Raw genomic sequence first — 20,391 nt, 5'->3', positions numbered from 1 at the left:
GTAAATGACATAGTCATGAATATATAAATCAATGTATAAATGTTGAAATAAAAAATGTGATTTCATTTTTGTCAACGAATGGTTTCTGTGTGTGTGTGTATATATACATTTATTTCTACACTTTGACTTTATTTGTACATTTACTTTATATATTTTGTTATTTCAACATTTGTTTATGCATTTCGCTTTTTTAGTTTTTTTTTTTCATTTTTGACTACTATTTATTTCGACATTTCGCTGTCATTATGAAAATTAAGTAGGCGGGACAAACCTCAGTTTAGTCTAGTCAACATTATATATATAAAATGTTGAAGTTCCTCCCGAGGTCTGTGGAGGAAGTCCCTCTTTCCTCCACAGACCTCGGGGTCTTCCAGTTCACCACACGCCGCCAATTCACTGACACCGAGTGGTTGTCATGGTGACCGAGAGACGCGGACCGAACGTCTCTGGCGGTCGAGCAAGCGCCTTGGCTGATTCGGGTGAGTTCTGCTAACTCGTTAATCTTTCATGGACGTGTTGTGCCGTGAGAACTAAGGGAAAGTGTCGGGTCCGTGGTTCGGGTGCGATGGAAGAACCGGGCCTGCGCCGATGTTAGGAGCCGAGCGAAAATGACGCCACACAGTCTTTCAACAGCCTGTGCCTCTGCATTCATTTAATAAGGAGCTCATGGGTTCAGGGCTCAGTCGTCTTGGTAGAAGAAATACATCATGGAAACAAAGAAAGAACAGGCGAGAGAGACGGTGGCCGCCAGCAGCATGCACAGCTGCACCGGCGGCTCTGACTTCACCTCAGCCTGGAGAGGCGCCTCCCCCTCGCTCTTCTCCACTTGGGGCGTCTCTAAGATCTGAGCCGGAGAGGGAGTGTGCGAAGACCTGTAGCGCATTTGGCGTTCACTTTCAAGGCGCTGCTCTGGATGTTGCCAGGCTGAGAGCTGTGGTTCTTGCTGGTCAACCGGGCCCTGTAAGTGATGGTCACCTCTCTCAGGTGTTCGCATGACTGGTTTAAAATCTTCCTCGGTGAGCGCCCCCTTCTGTCCTCTCTCAGGCTGTTGACCTTTGGAGCTCTTGTAGCACATTGTATTTTCTGTTTCCTGATCCCTTTCTTCTTGCTGGTCAACTAACTCCTCTTTTAGTTGGTCATCTGACCGTTGCTCCTCGTCTGACTGTTGCTCTTGGTGTTTGTCAATTGACTGTTGCACTTTGTGTTGCTCATCTGACTGTTGCTCCTCTTCTTTTTGGTCAACTGAATGTTGCTCCATCTCTTGTTGGTCAACTGACTGTAACTCTTCTTCTTGTTGGTCAGCTGACAGTTGCTCCTCTTGGTGTTGGTCAATTGGCTGTTGCTCGTCTTCTTGTTGGTCAACTGACTGTTGCTCTTGTTGTTGATCAACAAACTGATGCTCCTCTTCTCGGTCAACTGACTGTTGCTCCTCTTCTTGTGGGTCAACTGACTGTTGCTCTTGTTGTTGATCAACAAACTGATGCTCCTCTTCTTGGTCAACAAACTGATGCTCCTCTTCTTGGTCAAGAAAATGATGCTCCTTTTGTTGGTCAACTGACTGTTGCATCACTTCTTGTAGGTCTACTAATTGTTGCTCCACGTCTTGTTGGCCAACTGACTGTTCCTCCACTACTTCTTGGTCAACAAACTGTCGCCCCTCGTCTTGTTGGTCAACTGACTGTTGCACATCTTGATGGTCAACTGATTGTTGTGCTTGTTCTTTTTGAACAGACTGGTGCACCTCTTCTTGTTGGTCAACTAACTGTTGCTCTTGTTGGTCAACTAACTGATACTCCTCTTGTTGGACATCTGACTGTTGCTCTTCTTGTTGGTCAACTGACTGTTGCACATCTTGATGGTCAACTGATTGTTGTGCTTGTTCTTTTTGAACAGACTGGTGCACCTCTTCTTGTTGGTCAACTAACTGTTGCTCTTGTTGGTCAACTAACTGATACTCCTCTTGTTGGACATCTGACTGTTGCTCTTCTTGTTGGTCAACTGACTGTTGCACATCTTCTTGATGGTCAACTGATTGTTGTGCTTGTTCTTTTTGAACAGACTGGTGCACCTCTTCTTGTTGGTCAACTAACTGTTGCTCTTGTTGGTCAACTAACTGATACTCCTCTTGTTGGACATCTGACTGTTGCTCTTCTTGTTGGTCAACTGACTGTTGCACATCTTCTTGATGGTCAACTGATTGTTGTGCTTGTTCTTTTTGAACAGACTGGTGCACCTCTTCTTGTTGGTCAACTAACTGTTGCTCTTGTTGGTCAACTAACTGATACTCCTCTTGTTGGACATCTGACTGTTGCTCTTCTTGTTGGTCAACTGACTGTTGCTCATATACTGGTCGGTCAGCTGGCTGATGCGCATCTTGTTTGTTAACCGACTGTTGCTCAACTTCTTGTTGGTCAACTGACTTTTGCGCTTTGTGTTTGTCAGCTGACTGATGGTCCTTGTCTTGTTGGACACCTGGCTCTTGCTCTTCTACTGGTTGGTCAACTGAGAGTTGCTCCTCAACCGGTTGGTCAACTGACAGTTGCTTCTCTTCTTGTTGACATACTGACTGTTGCTCCTCTTGTGATTGGTCAACTGAATGTTGCTCCACTGCTGGTTGGTGAAATGACTGCTGCTCCTCTTCTTGATGGTCAACTGTTTGTTGCTCTTCTTGTTCCTCCTGTTGGTTAACTGAATATTGTTCCTCTCCTTGTTGGTCTTCTGACTGTTGCTCCATTTCGTGTTTCTCATCTGCCTGTTGCTCTTCTTTGTGTTTGTCAACCAATTGTAGATACTGCACTTGATGATAAACTGACTGTTGCACCTCTACTAGTGGTTCAACTGCCTGTTGCTCCTCTTTGTGTTGGTCAACTGACTGTTGCTCCTCTTCGCATTGGTCAACAGTCTGTTGTTCCTCTTTTTGTTGGTCAACTAAATGTTGCTCCTCTACATTCTGGTCTACTGTCTGTTGCTCCTCTTTGTGTTGGTAAATTGTCTGTTTCTCCTCTTTTTGTTGATCAACTGACTGTTGCTCCTCCACTTGCTGGTGTACTGGATGTTGCTCATCTACATTCTGGTATACTGTCTGTTGCTCCTCTTCGTGTTGGTCAACTGTCTGCTGCTTGTCTACTTGCTGGTATACTGTTTGTTGCTCCTCTTCGTGTTGGGCAACTGTCTGTTTCTCCTCTTTTTGTTGATCAACTGGCTGTTGCTCGTCTACTTGCTGGTATACTGTCTGTTGCTCCTCTAAGTGTTTTTCAACTGTCTGCTGCTCCTCTTTGTGTTGGTCAACTGTCTGTTGCTCATCTTTTTGTTGATCAACTGTCTGTTGCTCCTCTAAGTGTTTTTCAACTGTCTGCTGCTCCTCTTTGTGTTGGTCAACTGTCTGTTGCTCCTCTTTTTGTTGGTCAACTGTCCATTGCTCCTCTTTTTGTTGGTTACCTGACTCTTGAGGAATTGATTGTTGCCAGTCTACAACTGAGTATTGCTCCTCTACTGGTTGGTCACCTGACTGTTGCTCAGCTGGTAGTTTGTCAACAGATTGTTTTGCCTCTACTTGTTTGCAAGCTGACTGTGGCGGCTCTGAATGTTGCCAGTCTGCGAGGTGTTGTTCTTCCTTGTCAACTGGGCCCTGTGCGTGATGGTCGCCTCTCTCTGGTGTTTGCTTGACTGGGTGAAAATGGTCCTTCTGTTGCTGCAGTTGTTGGTCTCCTCTCTCTGCTTGCTGATCTTTTGAATTTTTGTCCCCCAGTTTTTGTTGTGTTTTCTTTATCTCCCCTGCTATTTGGTCAACCGAATGTTGCTCCTCTTGGTGTTGGTCAACTGACTGCTGCTCCTCTTCTTGTTGGTCAACATAGTGGTGGACAACAGTCTCACTAACAGTCTTTTGGACATTAGGCTCCCCGCTCCTGCTCTCGTGGCTGAGTAGTTCTCTGAAACTTCTTTCCAAGCCTTTCTTTCTGATGGTCACCATGGCATCCAGACATTCACGAAGCTTCTTCTGCTCGTGAGTGACCCAGTGCTTTTGCTTCCGCTGCTCCTCCTCCAGGCCCCCCGCTGCCCATGCCTCAGCGCATCCTCGCTCTCTCTGGAAGACTGGGTGTTCATCCAGGAAGGTCAGCTGCTTGAGGTGCACGATCATGGTCTTCCTGTAGTTGGGGATTTTTTTTACCACCTCATTTCCCGTTAGGTACAGGACTCGCAGGTCAGGCATCGACTCCAGCACAGAGATTATCTCGGGGTCATTCAGCCGATTATAAGACAGATCCAGTACATTGATAGACAGACAGTCCTTCAGGTGTCGTATGTCGTCCACCGTCTCCAGCTTGTTGTGGGCGAGGTTGAGCGTGCTTAGCTGCCGGAGGCAGGCGAGACCTTCCACTCTGCTGATATTATTGTTGGAGACATTCAAAGTGCTCAGACAAACCAAGTGTTCCAGATTCTCAAGTTTGCAGATGGAGTTCTCCTGGAGAAAGAGACATCGCAGCTCTGTCTGCGCGCTTAGGTTTTGGATGCACCGCAGCCGGTTCCCGTGCAGCCAGAGGCACTTGAGGCCGCTGAAGTCCTCCAGGTTCTCAATGGCTGAAAATCCTTTGAAGTGCAGATACAAGTTGTCATTGTGTTGAGGTGTGGGGCTGAGCTTGAACTTCTCACAGTGCTCCTTCAGAAATGCTTTCGTCAGCCGCTGATGGTAATTCTTTCCACCTTCCACATTTTCTGGATCTCCGCCCATCAATTCTCGGGCATCCTGTGAAAGTTCTTGGGACATTTCTGAACAAGCTTCACCTTGTGTCTCCACCTCCATCCTGTCTGTTTTTCTCTTGTGTAGCGCCACCCCCTGCCGTTCGGACGTTCGTCAGGTATCCTGCTGGTTTGACTCCTGTTTTCGCAATTTATAGCTTTAGTGAACGTGTTTGATGATCTTTGTTGTTATCTGTGTCTTTGAGTGATGATGTCACCTGTCACCTGAAGGACTTCAAAGTCGTAATGTTCTACATTGCTTCATCATGTTTTCTGCATAAGAACGAGTCACCTTTGGTCTGCGCAGCCACTCTGTCAGCTGAGCTGTAGGTGGCGCTATCGAGCTGGAGCGTGTGGAATTCTTCGCCAAGTTGTGATGAGGTGAACACAGGCTCACACTCCACTGCCATGTCACTGAACGTGGTGTGTAAGAAGAAGAAACATCCTTGTCTTCCAGGAGGAGACAAGTGACAGAAGACCATGACGACGTCAGCAAGCTGCCTGACGCGCCAGGTCCGTGTCTGACACACTGTCCTGCCAATCACAGGTTGTGGTGATGAGCTGTGTGTGTTGGTGTCTCGGCAGCTGTGGGTCATTCAGACATCATCGACCACATTGCAGAAAAAAATAAGAAGAAACACGACGATGCAATACAGCAACTTGACCAAGAGCTGAGAGCCATCGATGAGGTTGGTTTACATTCACGCCCCTCTGTAGAATATACAGTATGTTGACTCTGGTGTTGTTGTTGTGTGTGTATGCAGGACCACACAACTCATGTTGTCTCGGTCAGTCGTCAGCTGGTGTCGTCTCTGAGGGACGTGGACGAGCGCTTGAACACATTGAGGGACAGTCTGGATAAACTTCATGACGCCAGCCTGCAGGTCATTAGCTTCTGTCACAAGCAGGATAGTTGGCTCCACCGTGCATCAGTGGCTTCTGAGAACCTGTGTGCCAGGTTGATCCTTGCATGTGGGGACCAATTCTTGACAAAACACTATCCTTGTGAGGACCTTATGCCTTTGTGGGTGCCATTCAGCCAGACCCCACACTTCCAAACGTCAAAATAGCAAGCTGAAACCCAGAATGAGGTTTAGGGGGACAGGCTGGGGAAAGGGTTATGGCCATGAGAGGTCCTCACAAGGACCGAGATACCAACATGTGTGTGTGTGTGTGTGTCCTGAGAACAGGGTGTGTGTGATGTGTGGGACCAGCTGCTGGAGGAGTTGTCCGTGAAGAAGAAAAACATCAGTCAATTCCGTCAGAGCCTGCTGGACAGGGAATGTCTCCATGGTAGACAGGTGAGATGGACAGGTCCAAGAGGTCATGTGAAAGAGCATCCGGGCTAAGCAGTGTTCTGCCTCTGTAGATAAGAGCAATCCTGGCCTCATCCTGCCACGTGCTGGAGAACCTGAGCTTTCTTCCTCCACTCAGTGTCCGCCGACTGATCCTGGACAAAGCCATGGTAGACCCCATATCCCTGACCCCCTCACCTTGAGCCCCTGTGATGACAGAGTGTCCCGCAGGGCCTGAACACGTCTCTGTTGATGGAGCGCCGCAGAAGTGCTCAGCTGGTGCTGCTGCTGCAGGAGGACGTCCTGCGGCAGGAGTCCCTCATTCGTCTCCAGTGGGAGGACACGCTGTCAGGCTGGAAGACCAGACGGGTCCAGCAGGTGATAGATGGTTTCAGGTGGGTGGATCAGTCGTCCCAGCGTCTGTGTCGGTCAGCGACTGGTCCAGCCTCTGACCTGTGCTTTCCTGGCAGGACGTGTTGCCGTGGCGATGATGACGAGTGTTTGTGGGCGGAGCAACAAGTGTTTGAGAAAATGAGACAACGCCTGAGTCACCTGACTGAGCGGCGCCGTGACATCATCACCGACATCAGGTCAGTCGAGGTCCGTTCCTCAAATCTGGACGTCTTAACCAAATGTCTTCTTCCTCCAGAGGTCTGGTCCCACCCTCTGTGGAGCTTGTCTCTGATTGGCTTAACAAAATGACGGCTGTCAATCAACAAATTGGTATGTAGCGTTGTTTTTATTGATGAATTTCACACACTTGAGTCTCTAAGTGTGTGTGTGGCACGCAGATCGGTTCCACACCCTCCTGCTGGAGCAGGTACGGAACTGCACTGAGCGCGTGCAGGAGCATCGTCTGGCAAATATTGTCCGCTGCAAGGTAAAGACTTCTGATCTGGAGGTTCCCACCTGCAGCTGTTGTCATGGAGGACGACATCATTGGTGCTGCCGATGTCTTGCAGGAGGCCCTCGCAGCACTGCAGCTCTCAGATGAACAGGTTTCTGAGGTTCTGAACTCAGAACTTCTGCCTCTGATTGGTCAAAGCCATAGGCACGATGAAGAACGACAGACTGCTACTGAGGTCAGTGTCCATCTGAGTCATGTCCCCCAGACCGACCGTCGGTCTGACACGACCTTTGACCTTCCTCTCACTCCCTCAACAGGTCTGGTTGAACTCTGTCTCTCGCTCATCCTACCGTCTCAGCAACTGCGTGTTTGTGGTGATGCGAGCCGTGGCGTTGCTCTGGGAGATGTACTGCAGCAGCGTCCAGAGACGAGAGCAGGAACTGGATCGCCACCTGGACTTTCTCACACACTCCCAGAAGCCTCAGAGGATGGTGACTCACTCACTCTCCTCTGTTGACTCTCTCCTCTGGTGACTCTTCTGATGACTTGCTCCTCTGTTGACTCACTCATCTGTTGACTCGCTCCTCTAGTGACTCACTCCTCTAATGTCTCACTACTCTGATGACTTATTCCTCTAATGACTCGCTCCTCTAATGACTTACCTTTCTGATGACTCGCTCCTCTGATGACTCATTCCTCTGTTGACTCGCTCCTCTGTTGACTCTCTCCTCTGTTGATTCGCCACTCTGATGACTCGCCAGTCTGATGACTCACTCATCTAATGACTCACTCCTCTGATGACTCGCCAGTCTGCTGACTCGCTCCTCTGTTGACTCGCTCCTCTGTTGATTCGCCACTCTGATGACTCGCCAGTCTGATGACTCACTCATCTAATGACTCACTCCTCTGATGACTCGCCAGTCTGCTGACTCGCTCCTCTGTTGACTCGCTCCTCTGTTGATTCGCCACTCTGATGACTCGCCAGTCTGATGACTCACTCATCTAATGACTCACTCCTCTGATGACTCGCCAGTCTGCTGACTAGCTCCTCTGTTGACTCTCTCCTCAGTTGACTCGCTCCTCTGCTGTCTGATGACTCTGTGTTAGCATGCATATGTCAGCGTGTGGTGTCTCACTGCTGCCCCCCAGAATATAGCAGCAGAACTGAACTTGCTGCTCGCGCGACTTCGTCAAGAGAGCAACATGGACGCTTTGCTGGCGGCTCTTCACCCGGAGGCCGGCAAAGAAACCACTGAGGCGGAACGGCGTCAAGAGGGCAAAAAGGACGGTCTGCTGACGGAACGGCGCCAGGAGAGTAAGAAGGAAACAAAGCTGTTGGAACGCCGCCAGGAGAGCAAAAAGAAAACGCTTCAGGAACAGATGAAGGACATCCAGCAGAAGTGGTGCTGATGCTTCCGTGCCCGGTCCATTTGAACCTCTGGGACTGAGCTTGGTGTTTGTGTGTGAACCCCAGGGGCTCACAGCAAGTGATGGACCAAAGCAACTCGGTGTTGGACCGCCTCCCGTGGATCTTCGTGGACGAACTGTCCTCCTACAGTCGAAATCTGGCCACTTTCTTCCGCCTCAGTGACGCCTTCTCACCGGTGAGATGGTCCCAGCTAACCCGGCTCACACAGCCCTTTTTAAGACGATATCTTCACTTGCCCAGAGTCCAGAAGAACTTCAGAAGCTCCGGCCCCGATCCATCGCCAACATCAACAAGAAAGCCAACAACAAAAACACTCGTACGTGAATGACATGTCGATGATGATTTTGATCTGTGTTCACTCTGTTTGCACCTTTCAGAGGAGCTGTCAGACGATCGGGCTCCGCGGCGCCAGGACGATGACGACCCCATGACCCACGATTGGCTGATTGAGGTGATCTATGGAGGCGTTCCTGCCGCAGCTCCATTGTCTCCGTCTAGTGACTGAGCAGAGTTAGCAACAGGTGAGTCTGCACGTGCTCACGTGTGTCCGTCTTCCTGCTGTGTTCAGGCAGAGACTTGTCTGCGAGACATCAGTGACTTCAATGTGTGGGAGAGCTTCACCTCAACAAGGGGCGTGTCCTACACCGGCCCTGCCTTCAGATGCTCCGCCCCCGACATGCCGGACTCAGTTCCTCGGGAAACGGACCTGACGGTGTTTGACGTGAATTTGCTCACTCACACACTCAGCTCGTGCGTACAGACACACAAGTTTGTCTTTCTATCTTAGTGAGGACCGTCATTGACATAACCCTTTCCCCAGCCTCTCCCCCTAAACCTAACCATCTAAAACACATAAACGTAACCTTTACTCTTAACCAAACTAAAACTCAAATATAATGACCGAGCTATTTTGTAGTTTTAACCCTCAAAATGAGGCTTGTGAGGACCGGCCAAAATGTTCTCACTCTGTTGATTAAAAACTCACACAGGTCCTCACAAAGCTAGAAGTACAAGAACACCATCACACACACGCAGGAAACAGCGGGTGGTGTGTTGTTAGGACTCGGACTTTGCTGTTGGAGCACCTGGAGGAGCGCTTCCACGTGGTGCTGACCTCCGCTGGCTCCATGGTGAAGGAGCGCAAAGAGGCAGTGCGTTTGGACCAGACGCTTCTGAGCAAGGGGCTCAATCCAGAACTCCTCTGCCTCCACGTGACTGAGCGGCGACTCGGTAACACACTCGCAGATGAGTCACAGAGACTGACGTCCATGTCCTGTCAGCTGTGATCGATCATTGGAGTTTGCGGTGGGCCCAGCATCGTGTGTATGTATGTGTGTGTGTGTGTGCAGCGGAGCTGCAGACACATCAGCAGTGCTGGGACTCGCACAGACATCAGGTGACAGAAGAGTTGAATTCCTGCTTTTCCGACTTCGAGCAGCATCAGCTGTCAGTCACCTCCAGGAACCAGCTCATCAGCGACATGCTGACCTGCATGGAGGGGGACGTGCAGACGGCCAAGACCAGCCGACGGTATGTCTCCCCCCCCGACCCACTCTCTCCTGCTCGCCCGCTGCCTGGCTGACTGACTGTGTCTCTCACCATATTTCAGAAGGCTGTCGGAGCTGAGCTCAGCCCTTCAGGACGGATTGGACAGTCACATCCGAGACCTTCAGAACCTCCAGTCCTCCTTCAGCGAATCAGTGCAAAGTCGAGTTCAGTATTTGCGAGAGGCAACAAAGTCGCTGCTCGGCTCCTTCAGGTCAGTCCGACTGTGGTCTGCCGGACACACCCCCACAGTGAGGAGGGATGCGGTTGGGACCCCGATCCTCGGTCACTGAGTCTCACCGACGTGTGTGCGTCACGGCAGGGTATTCAGTGAGGGGGGCCACTTCAGTGTTCCGGAGGTGAAGCACTACCAAAAACAGCTGGTAGAAGAGAACAGGAGGATCAAGGAGAACGAAGAAGCAGTCCACGCCAAACTGGAAGACTTCAGCCGCACCAGCCAGCTGAAGGTGACACAGCCGGGCGTCACGCCGCCGCTTCCCTTGTTCGACTGCACGTAGAAGTAAAGAAACATGCCGTCTTTTTCAGTTCACGCAGCGCAACATATATTGCGTATATAAGTTTGTCCGTCGTGGTTGCCTGTTTTTATCCACCTGGCTTCCACGCGCCTCTCACAGTTGGATTCTTCAGTTTTTGATGGGCCGATGTCAGATGCGGGAGTCGGGGCATCCATAGTCTGACCTGTGACTCCCCATGCAGGTGAAAGTGGCCTCTGCGCGACTGGAGGAAAAGTTATCCATCATGCTGTCAGAAGCTGAGTTTCAGGAGAAGGTCCAAGATATTATTACCCGGAGTAGACTTCAGATGAAGGCTGAGGTACCAGCGCGCATGTGTGTGTGGGCTTGTGTACGTGTGTGTTGACCGAGGCCTCTGATCGCCATGGAAACAGGAAGCCACCAGCGTCCAGCAGCAGTTGAGGATTAGAGGAAAGCTGGAGCAGCTGAGGAGAATGATGGACGACCCGCAGGTGAGTCGGAGATATGTGTCTGTCGGGGGCTGCGCCAACTCTCTCTCTCTGACTCGGTCTCCAGGAATCCCCTGATGAAGTATGTTCGTTCCTGTCCTCCATCATCGATGACCTAAACCGCCGACGCCACTATCTGGACCACCCACTGGTATGTGGGCATGTGGGTCATCAATGTCTGGGCCGCTCATCTCTTTCTGTCCCTCCAGGACCCTTCTGAAGGCCAGGCCCCGGAGCAGGAGGTCTATCTCCAGCTAGCACCTCTCAGTTCCAAAAAGCAGGTGCAGGCTGAGACGCCCTTTGGGTTCCTGCAGCCGTCCATGGCCAAAACCTGCATGCTGAATGACCAAGTTGTGGGCGTGGTCAAATCCCTTGGTAAAGTGAAGGGGGGCACAGATCCGGCAGGAGACCCAGGCATGAGGTCAGAGAATAAAGTTCACGAGGTCCAAAGTTCGGAGTCTGGTCGACACAGGTACAAAAGACACACACACACACACTCAGTCTCATTCGCACTAATGCCCACACCTGCACACGCAGAAGTCACAGGTCTGGCGGGGCAGACAAGCGAATCCAGGTGTTTGGATCCAGACCGGCGCCGGACCAGACCCCAGAGTGAGCAGAGGAAGCATCTTTGTTGTGTGAGTGGTCTGCTGCTGTGACCTCACCGGTGTCTTCTCCAGGTCCTTCCTTGCTATTGTGACGTCGCTGCTGTGGAGAGCCAATGACGTGCTGATGCAGGAGGCGGAGGTAAAGGGTAAGAGGGTGGGGCATGAGAGGTGGTGACCTTGTGTCTCCCTGTAGGAGTTCTACCAGACGGAACGCCGGGGTGAACTGCGTCTGCTCCCCAACCGCCAGGACCATTGGGCTGAGAACATGCAGCAGAGGCTGCTGGGATACCTGAGTGGTGCTCACACCCTTCTGAGCATGTGCAGAGAAGGTCCCTCTCACACTCACCGCGCTCCTGTCTACCGCAGCAGTACCTGACCTTTAACCTCCAACCACAGAGTTTGTGCGACAGGAGTGTCACCTGGGTGAGATCATGAGTTCACTTCCTGCCGTGTTGATTCGGAACCATGAGCGACAGCAGGGGGCGCTGCTGAGACAGGAAGTAAGTCGCGCCAAACTGGAGTTGGAGGAGACGATGAGCACGAGCGAGACAGTTAAGGTAGAGTCACATGACGTCTTCACACAAGCACAGAGATGGACACCGCGCTGCACTTGTTACAGATGTCAAAGGTCAAAGAGTTGCGAGCGTGGCTCAGGGGGGAGAAGCTGCAGGAGCTCATCAGGGTAGAGAACAAGCGACAGGAAGAGTTGCAGAGCGCCATCTGCTGCTGCCACAAGAAGCTGCAGGTGAGCGCTTCCAACTGAGAAATGACCCCCACGTGACCTTGAGCCGTCCTGCCAGGAGTATGTGAAGGTCAGGAGGGAGCAGTTTGTGTCATCGCTGATGGTTCTGACGGAGGGGCTGCTTCGCCACATGGACCAGCTGTTGATGCCCAACGGAGTGGCGCACGGCACCGCAGTCAGGTGGTTGAGACTTAGTGTGCTGCTGCTGCTGTGACCGTGTGTGACCATGTGAACGTGTGTGTCAGGGCCTGGTCCACTGTGCCCGTGGCCATCTCCACCTCCATCGCCATGTGCAAGGTGGCCATGGGAAATGAGAGAGACGCTGCTGTGAAGGTAACACAGGGACACTTGCCGACTCGCACTATTGCCCTCATTTATTTTTTCTCTGCGCGTCTCTGTGTGTGTGTCAGAGCTTCGAAGAGCTGTGCAGGACACTACTGTCTGACTCCGACTCAGACAAACGAAGACGCCTGAACGAACTGGAGAGCTGGAGGAAACACTGGAGGCACCAGATACACACCCACACTGAGACACACACATGAACACACACACACACTGGTGTAACACCTTTATTAAAAGTTTTATTAAAAAGAACATTCCCATCAGTCACAGAACAGTTTGTGTTTTCCATGACAACTGGCTCCTGTAGTGTGTGTCTAAGTGTGTTCAGGCTGTGTGTGTGTGTTGAGCATGTGTGGGAGGATTCAACTCAGAGATGCGGTCAATGGATTGCAGCAGCTGTGAGATCAGATGTAACGTCTCTGTTTCATCCTGCAGCCGCCTGAAACAGAGGTCAGAGGTCAGCAGGATCAGGCATCCGGGTCCAATTTAGCACCTGATCCAGATGTTATGATGCTGTTTCACCCACTGCCCTTCCCTATTTCAGGGACCAGTATGTAGTGGCTATAACTTTCAGTTCCAACGGTGCACACCGAGGTCATATGACCATGGGAACCTTTCCCTGCTGGCTAAAGAGGTTTAGATGTGAGTGCTGCACCAGGGAAGGGACATGTTTGGGGCTACAGGGTCGCAGCATCAGAGCGTGTGAAGCGACATTGTGCATTTGCCAATGCAGAGGGGGTGCGTTCACCAGGAAGTGACATGGACGAGAAGCTGAATGTAATGGGCGCTAACGTTCACAACTCAAGCGGCAGAATGGATCTCTGAAAGTGCTGATGGTCCAGAGACAGCAGGTCCAGGTTGCTTTCATCTCTAGTCTAGCGTACGCATTTGCCATGTTCCCTCTATCTTCAGATCCGACCTCAGACTGGGCGACTTTAAACACAAATAGAGAGACCAATGGCGCAAGTGGCGCTTCAAGTTTCCCCAAATCATGTTCGTCTGAGTGCGCAGGTGACTCGCACCTTCAGTGAGCCTCAGCAGTGACACCATGTGGCCATCACCTGTGAGTACAGCGTGTGCACATTCCAACTGCGGGTATACAGCTAGACACTCGCAGCCTTTGAGAATGATGATGTCATCACGACGTGTGTACCTTAGCGATGAGTGGGCGTGGCTCACAGTCTTGTTCAGGTACTCCGAGGCCAGGTGTGTATTGTGTTTCATTGCCATGACAACATCAGAGTGCGAGGCCTTTAGTCGCTCATTGTCCAACTGCAGAGACTGAACCTGAATCTGACACAACACAGAAGTGAGATAGAGAGTGAGTGTGTGGCCTTGTTTATCCGACTTTGCGGGACCAATTCTTGACAAAACACTATCCTTGTGAGGACCGCATGACATTCGGCTGGACCCCACAGGGTTAAGTCTCAATTTGAGGATGAATACTGCAAAATAACTGGGTTCAGTTTGGTTAAGGTGAGCCATGTGTTTTGGGCTGGGGAAAGGATTATGGCAATGTGACACCTCACAATGTCCAAACAAGGGTAGAAAAACAAACGTGCGTGCGTGTCACCTGCAGCTGCGTAACCTCGCTCTTCAGTTTGGTCACATGACTTTCAGATTTCTTTGCTCGTTTCTACGGGAATGGAAAAGGAAAACCCTCGGTCAAAGTTCTTGTCCATTCTGCGCTCTGGAGGGTCACCGTCATCTGCTCCAGGTTCTGCTCCACGGACTGGACCACGTCCTCCAGAACTCCAGCTTCCTTCTCCTCCCGCCGCTGCCGCTCGGACAGCTGTCGAGACAGCCTCTCGGCCCTGCAAGGCATGATGGGAGAGTCTCAGGTTCGCACCTGTTGTGTCACCACTTCACTGGTGACACAACAGGTGAGTGCAGGGCTATAGCTCATCAGATCAGATAAGAGCGTGTGACATTTCACCTTTGCTCTTCCTTGTGTAATTTAGTTTGAAGATCTGTGATGATGCCTTTCAGTATCCTGTTTTCCTGCTGCAGCTTCTCACAGACACACACACATGAACAGGTGCACACAGTCTGGGCAGGGTGTGTCGGGGGCGGGGTCACCTGCAGGATCTGCCCACATGACGTTGGCGCTTCTGATTCTTCATCAACCGGCACGAAAGAACTGAGGAAACCAAACGTTTGTGCGTTTCTGCGACCACGTGACCCGCGAGCGTCCACGTCACTCACCTGGTCGTTTCCTGCTGGCAGAGGTCCCGCCCCTGCACCCGGGCTGCAGCTTCTTCTCCGTGTTCTTGAACCTGAGCACAGTCCTCATCCGGATCCCGAGTTTTGGCGCGCAGGAACTGCCGGAACGAAAACGGGTTCGTGTCCGCTTCGTTGTCATCATCTGAGGCAGAACCAGAACCGTCAGCGCGGGCCGGCGTCAGCGACTGTCAAGGGAACTCACCGTCTGCGATGATCAGAGTTTTCCGGGACATAGCTGCATCGTTCAGCTAACTCGGAAGAAGCCGAGCGCTCGCGCCACATGACCGGCCTCGTGGCCGGCGATTGGCCCAGGGCGTCACGTGACGACAGAGGAAACCGCCAGAGAGTGCGTCGGTGACCCTCGTGTTCGCCGCTACGTCCGGTACCCGAAGTGTCAGTTTCCTCCCGGCGGTCGGTTCGATTCAGATGAGATCCGCGCGCGGCGATTTAAGATAAGAGACGGCGCGGTCCGGACGAGGTCGACGTTCATCTGTGCCGATCCGACACCGAGCCCCACCGGCGAGGTCTGGTGGTGGAGGGGGCGGGGTGTTGTGTTTGAGCAGCAGTGGAAATGTCCCAGGAGATTCCGGCGGACGGGACTCAGTCCATGTCCACCCAGTCCCAGTCCCCGTCCAGGTCCACCCAGTCTCCGTCTAGGTCCACCCTGTCTCCACAGGGTCACTCTCAGCCCAAGGCTCACTCCCAGACTAGTTCCAGCTCCTCCAGCGCTCCAACGTCGGGCAGCCAGTCCTCCACAGGCTCTGGGACGCTGAGCAGCGTGGATACCCTCCCCGTGACGCTGCCGTCCGTGCCCGAGGAGCCAGAACCACAACCCTGGGGCAGGTTGCTGCCCATGGCTCGCGGGTTCAGATCCCACGGTGAGTCTGTTGACCCCACCAGACGAGGCTGGTATTGACGCTTGACTGTCTACAGACTGCCTGGATGAGGAGTATCTGTTTGGCCGGGACTCTAAGTGCCACTATGTTCTGGACGATCCAGATGAACGCGGGTCCAAACGGTTCAGAATCTACAGCAAGAAGCACTTCAGGATCTACAGAGTGAGCGCTCCAGTCTGTCTGTCTGTTAACCACCTTCTTCTCAGCCACTGGCAATGTTTGTATTCCATATGGTGGAACCCCACTGGAGAGATAGCAGCTCCTGCCGTCATGCTATTGCTCATATCCATGCGTTGTTTACATGCGTTTCTCTACTGGAGGCTAAGCTATAATAGCTTGCACTGCTGTTGCTGGGAGTCTCCCCTCAGCATGCCTCCATCACACCGGTTCACAGGTGGAATCCATGGAGGTGTGTAGTCTCCTTTAAGTGACCCTGCCTTCCCTTGTCCATGGACGCCTTTAGGTTGTGTTGAAGGTGGTTGAGCTTGTCCTAGAGTCTGTTCAATAATGTTGGACAAATCTCTGCAGATGCTGCATTTCTGGTAATATAAACATCATCGACTCTATTCTTGAAGCCAGACTTGGGGAAGGAGCCTGTGACCTGTGTGCAGATGTTCTGAACTCAGTATTTAAGATTGTTGTCGGTCCACTTAAGGAGCTGGGCTCTCAAACTCCATTGACCCAGGGGCCGCCAGAGGCAAAGGCTTGGTGAGAGGGTGCCGCAGAGGGAACCTTTCCCTGCTGGCTAAAGAGGTTTAGATATGAGTGCTGCACCAGGGAAGGGAAGTTTTTCCTCAAACTCCCATTTATTTTCCTCCATATTCTGATTTCTTTCAGCTTTGTTTTTGGTAATTCCATTTTTTTGTGTGTCTTTATTACTATCGCAGATTAAATTAACTGTTTTGAGGTGAGAATATAAACGTTTTTTCTCTGTACTGTGCCGTACATTACATTAGCAATAGTCAAACGTTTAAAATCGTTGAAAACGAGTTATCCAAGCTGTAAGACTAGTTCATCCTCGTGCCTCTCCTCCCCTCACTTTGCTGGGCTTTGTGCAGGCTTTTAGCTAGGGGGCGTATGTGCATCCTTGGGAAAAAACATGGAAAAAATGTCTGATTATTAGTGCCTGTATAATGCACTACTCATAGTGTCATCACACTGATATGTTTCCGCCCAGTAATTTCACCATATATGACAGAAATTTGCCGTTGCCATATTTGTTTGCCGGTGTAATCTCGTGGTTATCCACGTCTCGCATGTTGCCGCACTCACAGTATGGAAGCGCTCTGTGATTGATGGAATGTCCGACACTGAGAGGAGGAAATGCAGTTCCTGACTCCAAAACAGTCGTTTATAAGACTAACTCATAGCTTTTTAAACAGAGGACTATTTAGCTTTTTTTTGGCACTGAAGCCCACGCACCCAACTCCCCAGTGTCGTGCAGAGAACTGCGCTGGGGAGTAGAGGCGCACAGCGCTCGCCCAATACGGCAAAATAGCTTAACAAGGATCAACATTCCGCGACCACCATGGCGAAGCATTGGCTACAAAGAGTTGTGAATCGCGATTCAGAAACCGAATTTGATCATGTTTGGCAAAATTACCAGCCGGAAACACTCTTTTTACGGATACCAGTGTGATGACACTATGAGAAGGGCCTTATACAGTCACTAATAATCGGAAATGTAGGGCGTCCTGCTGAGAAGAACCGGGGATTCAATTTTTCATGTTTTCATGTTTTTTTCCCAGGACGCCCAGACGCCACCCCGCTTGCTAAAAGCCTGCACGAATCCGTACCTTCTGGTGGTACAGCTGAGCTCATGGCCTCCTTCCACATAGGTGGAGTTCCTGAGTTTTTAATACCAAATTAAGCATTGGCAATATTGATCTCAGTGAGACACTCTTGGTCCACATCTGGAGCTCTGATATCTGAAACATGCATGGTACTGTCCACCTGTCTCACAGGAGGAGGGCGAGGTCTTCATTCAGGACTTCAGCAACAACGGAACGTTTGTGGATGGACTCAAGATTGGGAAGGACAAGAAGCTCCCGCTGGTCAACAATGCAGTTTTGTCACTTTCTGAAGTCAAGAACCGAGGTGAGGTGGTGTGGCCGCTCTGGCCGAGTGTCCTGGTCACTGAGAACTCTCTCTCTCTCTCTCTGTGCAGTGTTTGTCTTCATTGACCTGTCCAAGGGGGATGAGTCCAGCCTCCCGGCCGACCTGCAGGACAAATACCTGCTGACTCGACGCATCGGAACGTGGGTGGGACCATGTGAGCCATTTTGATGTCACTTCCTGTTGATATGCCTTAATGTGTGTGTGTGTGTGTGCAGAGGAGTGTGTGGAGAAGTCAAACTGGCCTTCGATCGAGCCTCCTGCAAGAAGTTTGCTGTGAAAATCATCGAAAAGAAAAACTTCCAGTCTGAAGGGGTGAGTTGGCGCTTGGCACTCGAGTCTGCCCCGTCACATCATGTGACTTGTGTCTAGACAGCGACCCGCAACGCTCAGACGGAGATCGAGATCTTGCAGCGAGTCGACCATGTGAGTCCCATTCCAGAACCAGAACCAGAACCAGATCCTGGTGGAGCAGCTGACTTCTCCTGTGTCCCACAGCCGTGTCTCATCAAAACAGAAGACTTCTATCAGACGGACGAGCGCTACTTTATCGTCCTGGAGCTGTGAGTAACCTTCGACCTCTCACCTGGTGTCCCGTCTCTTCATCTCTGACTCTTGCAGGATGGAGGGCGGTGAACTCTTCCAGAGGGTCAAGTCTCAGCAACAGCTGCAGGAGCCGGTCGCCAAACTCTACTTTTACCAGATGCTGCGAGCTGTGGAGGTGATGGCTGTTCCCATGGTGACACACACACACACACACACACACACTCGCTCGCTCACAGCCTTTTTCTCGAACAAGGCTACAGATTCTGCAAGCATGAACTTCAGTTGCCCAAAGCTTTCAGTAGGATTGTCATCAACAATATAAGACATAGATGGAGGTAAATTCTATAATGGTGTTTGAGAAGACATGGATAAGATGTACACACACGCACAGCAAAATTTAATTTTAATTATTTGTATTCAAAAATAGATTTGAGCCTGTTTCTTTTCTTTGACAGAATTTCCCCCGATGTATCTGTAATACATCGTACTAACCTTGTTGGCAGAGATAAGATCGACGTGTTCCCAAACCGGGGGAAACGTTCTCTTTCTCTGGGTCCATGACAACAGTAATTGATAATCAATACAGAGCTGCTCACAAAACATGACAAAATGGAGAACCCCCATTGCATTTCGTGCCGCTTAAATCTGGAATTTAACTGCTCGATCCACTTCCTGAACCGGTCACGTGATACGGCCAGTTCGAGGCTTCGACCGTCTTCTGCTACGTCATTGGAGAATTTCGCGGTGCGCTGTTCATATACAAGCTGCCAGATTACGGGTTCGACACAGCGAACACGTCACTACTCTCTAGTCACTGATACCCACCTCCTACCCCCTGTGTTTGTGTGTGCATCTCCAGTACCTTCACAGCCACGGAATCATACACCGGGACCTGAAACCTGAAAACATCCTTCTGTCGTCACATGAGAACATCTGTCTCATCAAGGTACACACACACATGCACACACTCTCAGTCTGTGTTCATAACTGTGTGTGTGTGTGTGTGTGTGTGTGTGTGTGCCCATGCTAGCTCACTGACTTCAACCAGTCCAGGATCCTGGACTCCTCTGCGCTCATGAGGACGTTGTGTGGAACGCCGTCGTACCTGGCCCCTGAAGTCTTCACCCACGCAGCAACAACAGGCTACAACAGCGCCGTGGACAGCTGGAGTCTGGGCGTGGTGCTGTTCGTGTGGTGGGCAGCGCCTCCTGTGGCTCCCTAACACGCCAGCCGGCTAACAGGCTTCTCCTTTGCCCGCCAGTCTGGGGGGTTACCCGCCGTTCCACGAAAACTTCGGCCACTCGGTGACGGACCAGATCGTGCGAGGGCAGTTCACCATGGTGCCGTCCAAGTGGAGACACGTCACGGACCAAGGTGCTGACCCCTGACCCACGGAGGTGACCCCCAAAACTAACGGCCTTGTGTCTGCGTTGCAGCCAAGGATGTGATCAGGAAACTGCTGGTGGTGGATCCCACCAAGAGGATGACCATCAAAGAAGCCCTGCAGCACGAGTGGCTGAAGGTGAGCAGTGATGATGTCATCCGGAGGTCGCTCTGACGCAGGTGTCTGCAGGACCAACAGATGATTGACCAAGCTCATCAGCTGATGTACCCTGATAAGAACATCCCTGATGCTATGGTAACCACACACACACATACCTGTATATCAATCTTGTGAGGACCTCTCTTTGCCATAACTCTTTCCCCAGCCTCTCACGTTTAACTTCACCATCCAAAACACATGGCTAACCTTAACCAGGACTCTGAACCCAGTTATAAGGACCAAGTTATTTGGGCGTTTACACTCTCAAAACTTGATGTGGACCATCCAAAATGTCTTTACAAACCTAAATGTCCTCATAAGGTCAGTGTCTTGTCAAAGATTGGTCCACACAAGAATATTGATACATGTACACACACATACACACAACATGCCGTGGTTTGTGACATGTCTGCCCCCTACAGGACACCCAGCCGCCTGCAGCTTCTCCAGTCAGGAAACGCAAACGTAACCTTGACAACGATGGTGACAGTGAGCCTCCTGCCAAACAAGCCCCGCCCCCTGACATGTAGTTGCTGTTTAT

At 51.1% G+C, this 20,391-nt stretch overlaps 4 protein-coding genes across 5 annotated transcripts; 2 read left to right on the top strand and 2 right to left on the bottom strand.

Moving 5' to 3' along the window:
* The first annotated feature begins 395 nt into the window (after positions 1 to 395).
* Positions 396 to 12,809, top strand: ccdc180 (coiled-coil domain containing 180). The gene is made up of 34 exons (XM_053869687.1): positions 396 to 479; positions 5,045 to 5,118; positions 5,195 to 5,250; positions 5,323 to 5,426; positions 5,502 to 5,621; positions 5,928 to 6,038; positions 6,107 to 6,202; positions 6,264 to 6,427; positions 6,503 to 6,622; positions 6,682 to 6,755; positions 6,824 to 6,912; positions 6,995 to 7,114; positions 7,197 to 7,370; positions 8,029 to 8,282; positions 8,354 to 8,483; positions 8,549 to 8,624; positions 8,686 to 8,759; positions 8,877 to 9,058; positions 9,369 to 9,538; positions 9,658 to 9,838; positions 9,918 to 10,067; positions 10,176 to 10,320; positions 10,571 to 10,687; positions 10,761 to 10,838; positions 10,903 to 10,986; positions 11,045 to 11,307; positions 11,373 to 11,447; positions 11,516 to 11,582; positions 11,637 to 11,772; positions 11,840 to 12,000; positions 12,063 to 12,188; positions 12,244 to 12,365; positions 12,431 to 12,518; positions 12,596 to 12,809. The coding sequence occupies exons 2-34, from the start codon at positions 5,114 to 5,116 to the stop codon at positions 12,725 to 12,727; spliced, it is 4,044 nt and encodes a 1,347-aa protein (XP_053725662.1). The 5' UTR covers positions 396 to 479; positions 5,045 to 5,113; the 3' UTR covers positions 12,728 to 12,809.
* On the bottom strand, positions 615 to 4,902 carry LOC128761987 (trichohyalin-like). Its single transcript, XM_053869686.1, has one exon. It carries the CDS (start codon positions 4,799 to 4,801, stop codon positions 680 to 682), a length of 4,122 nt encoding a protein of 1,373 aa, XP_053725661.1. The 5' UTR covers positions 4,802 to 4,902; the 3' UTR covers positions 615 to 679.
* Positions 12,749 to 15,151, bottom strand: entr1 (endosome associated trafficking regulator 1). Of its 2 annotated transcripts, XM_053869692.1 has the most exons (8): positions 14,953 to 15,151; positions 14,733 to 14,892; positions 14,607 to 14,667; positions 14,464 to 14,537; positions 14,230 to 14,341; positions 14,101 to 14,163; positions 13,681 to 13,820; positions 12,749 to 12,966 (listed from the first exon to the last, which is right to left on the bottom strand). In XM_053869692.1, exons 1-8 carry the CDS (start codon positions 14,981 to 14,983, stop codon positions 12,852 to 12,854), a joined length of 756 nt encoding a protein of 251 aa, XP_053725667.1. In that variant the 5' UTR covers positions 14,984 to 15,151; the 3' UTR covers positions 12,749 to 12,851. The 2 variants fall into 2 exon arrangements, with proteins under 2 accessions (XP_053725667.1, XP_053725665.1); XM_053869690.1 differs by having other exon boundaries at positions 14,464 to 14,667; positions 14,953 to 15,147.
* chek2 (checkpoint kinase 2) lies at positions 14,644 to 20,380 on the top strand. The gene is made up of 15 exons (XM_053870834.1): positions 14,644 to 15,628; positions 15,684 to 15,808; positions 17,611 to 17,743; positions 17,814 to 17,904; positions 17,980 to 18,076; positions 18,134 to 18,187; positions 18,260 to 18,324; positions 18,383 to 18,482; positions 19,167 to 19,253; positions 19,338 to 19,501; positions 19,569 to 19,681; positions 19,744 to 19,829; positions 19,881 to 19,946; positions 20,017 to 20,142; positions 20,273 to 20,380. The coding sequence occupies exons 1-15, from the start codon at positions 15,322 to 15,324 to the stop codon at positions 20,378 to 20,380; spliced, it is 1,722 nt and encodes a 573-aa protein (XP_053726809.1). The 5' UTR covers positions 14,644 to 15,321.
* Positions 20,381 to 20,391: the final 11 nt, after the last annotated feature.

Source organism: Synchiropus splendidus, chromosome 7 (assembly GCF_027744825.2).
Source record: "Synchiropus splendidus isolate RoL2022-P1 chromosome 7, RoL_Sspl_1.0, whole genome shotgun sequence".
In the NCBI taxonomy this organism is placed as follows: domain Eukaryota; kingdom Metazoa; phylum Chordata; class Actinopteri; order Syngnathiformes; family Callionymidae; genus Synchiropus; species Synchiropus splendidus.
This window is presented reverse-complemented; position numbering and strand designations above follow the sequence as displayed.

Bases quoted from the DNA above. Each gene is read 5' to 3' on its own strand.
- LOC128761987 (XM_053869686.1), bottom strand. From the start codon at position 4,801: ATGGAGGTGGAGACACAAGGTGAAGCTTGTTCAGAAATGTCCCAAGAA.
- ccdc180 (XM_053869687.1), top strand. The intron at 6,428-6,502 runs GTGGGTGGATCA...CTTTCCTGGCAG, and splicing joins CAGGTGATAGATGGTTTCAG to GACGTGTTGCCGTGGCGATG. The intron at 6,756-6,823 runs GTATGTAGCGTT...TGTGGCACGCAG, and splicing joins GGCTGTCAATCAACAAATTG to ATCGGTTCCACACCCTCCTG.
- entr1 (XM_053869690.1), bottom strand. From the start codon at position 14,983: ATGTCCCGGAAAACTCTGATCATCGCAGACG. The intron at 14,342-14,463 runs GTGAAATGTCAC...CATGCCTTGCAG, and splicing joins TTACACAAGGAAGAGCAAAG to GGCCGAGAGGCTGTCTCGAC. The intron at 12,967-13,680 runs GTACACACGTCG...CCTCTGTTTCAG, and splicing joins CACGCCCACTCATCGCTAAG to GCGGCTGCAGGATGAAACAG.
- chek2 (XM_053870834.1), top strand. From the start codon at position 15,322: ATGTCCCAGGAGATTCCGGCGGACGGGACTCAGTCCATGTCCACCCAG. The intron at 15,629-15,683 runs GTGAGTCTGTTG...GACTGTCTACAG, and splicing joins TCGCGGGTTCAGATCCCACG to ACTGCCTGGATGAGGAGTAT. The intron at 18,188-18,259 runs GTGAGTCCCATT...TGTGTCCCACAG, and splicing joins TCTTGCAGCGAGTCGACCAT to CCGTGTCTCATCAAAACAGA.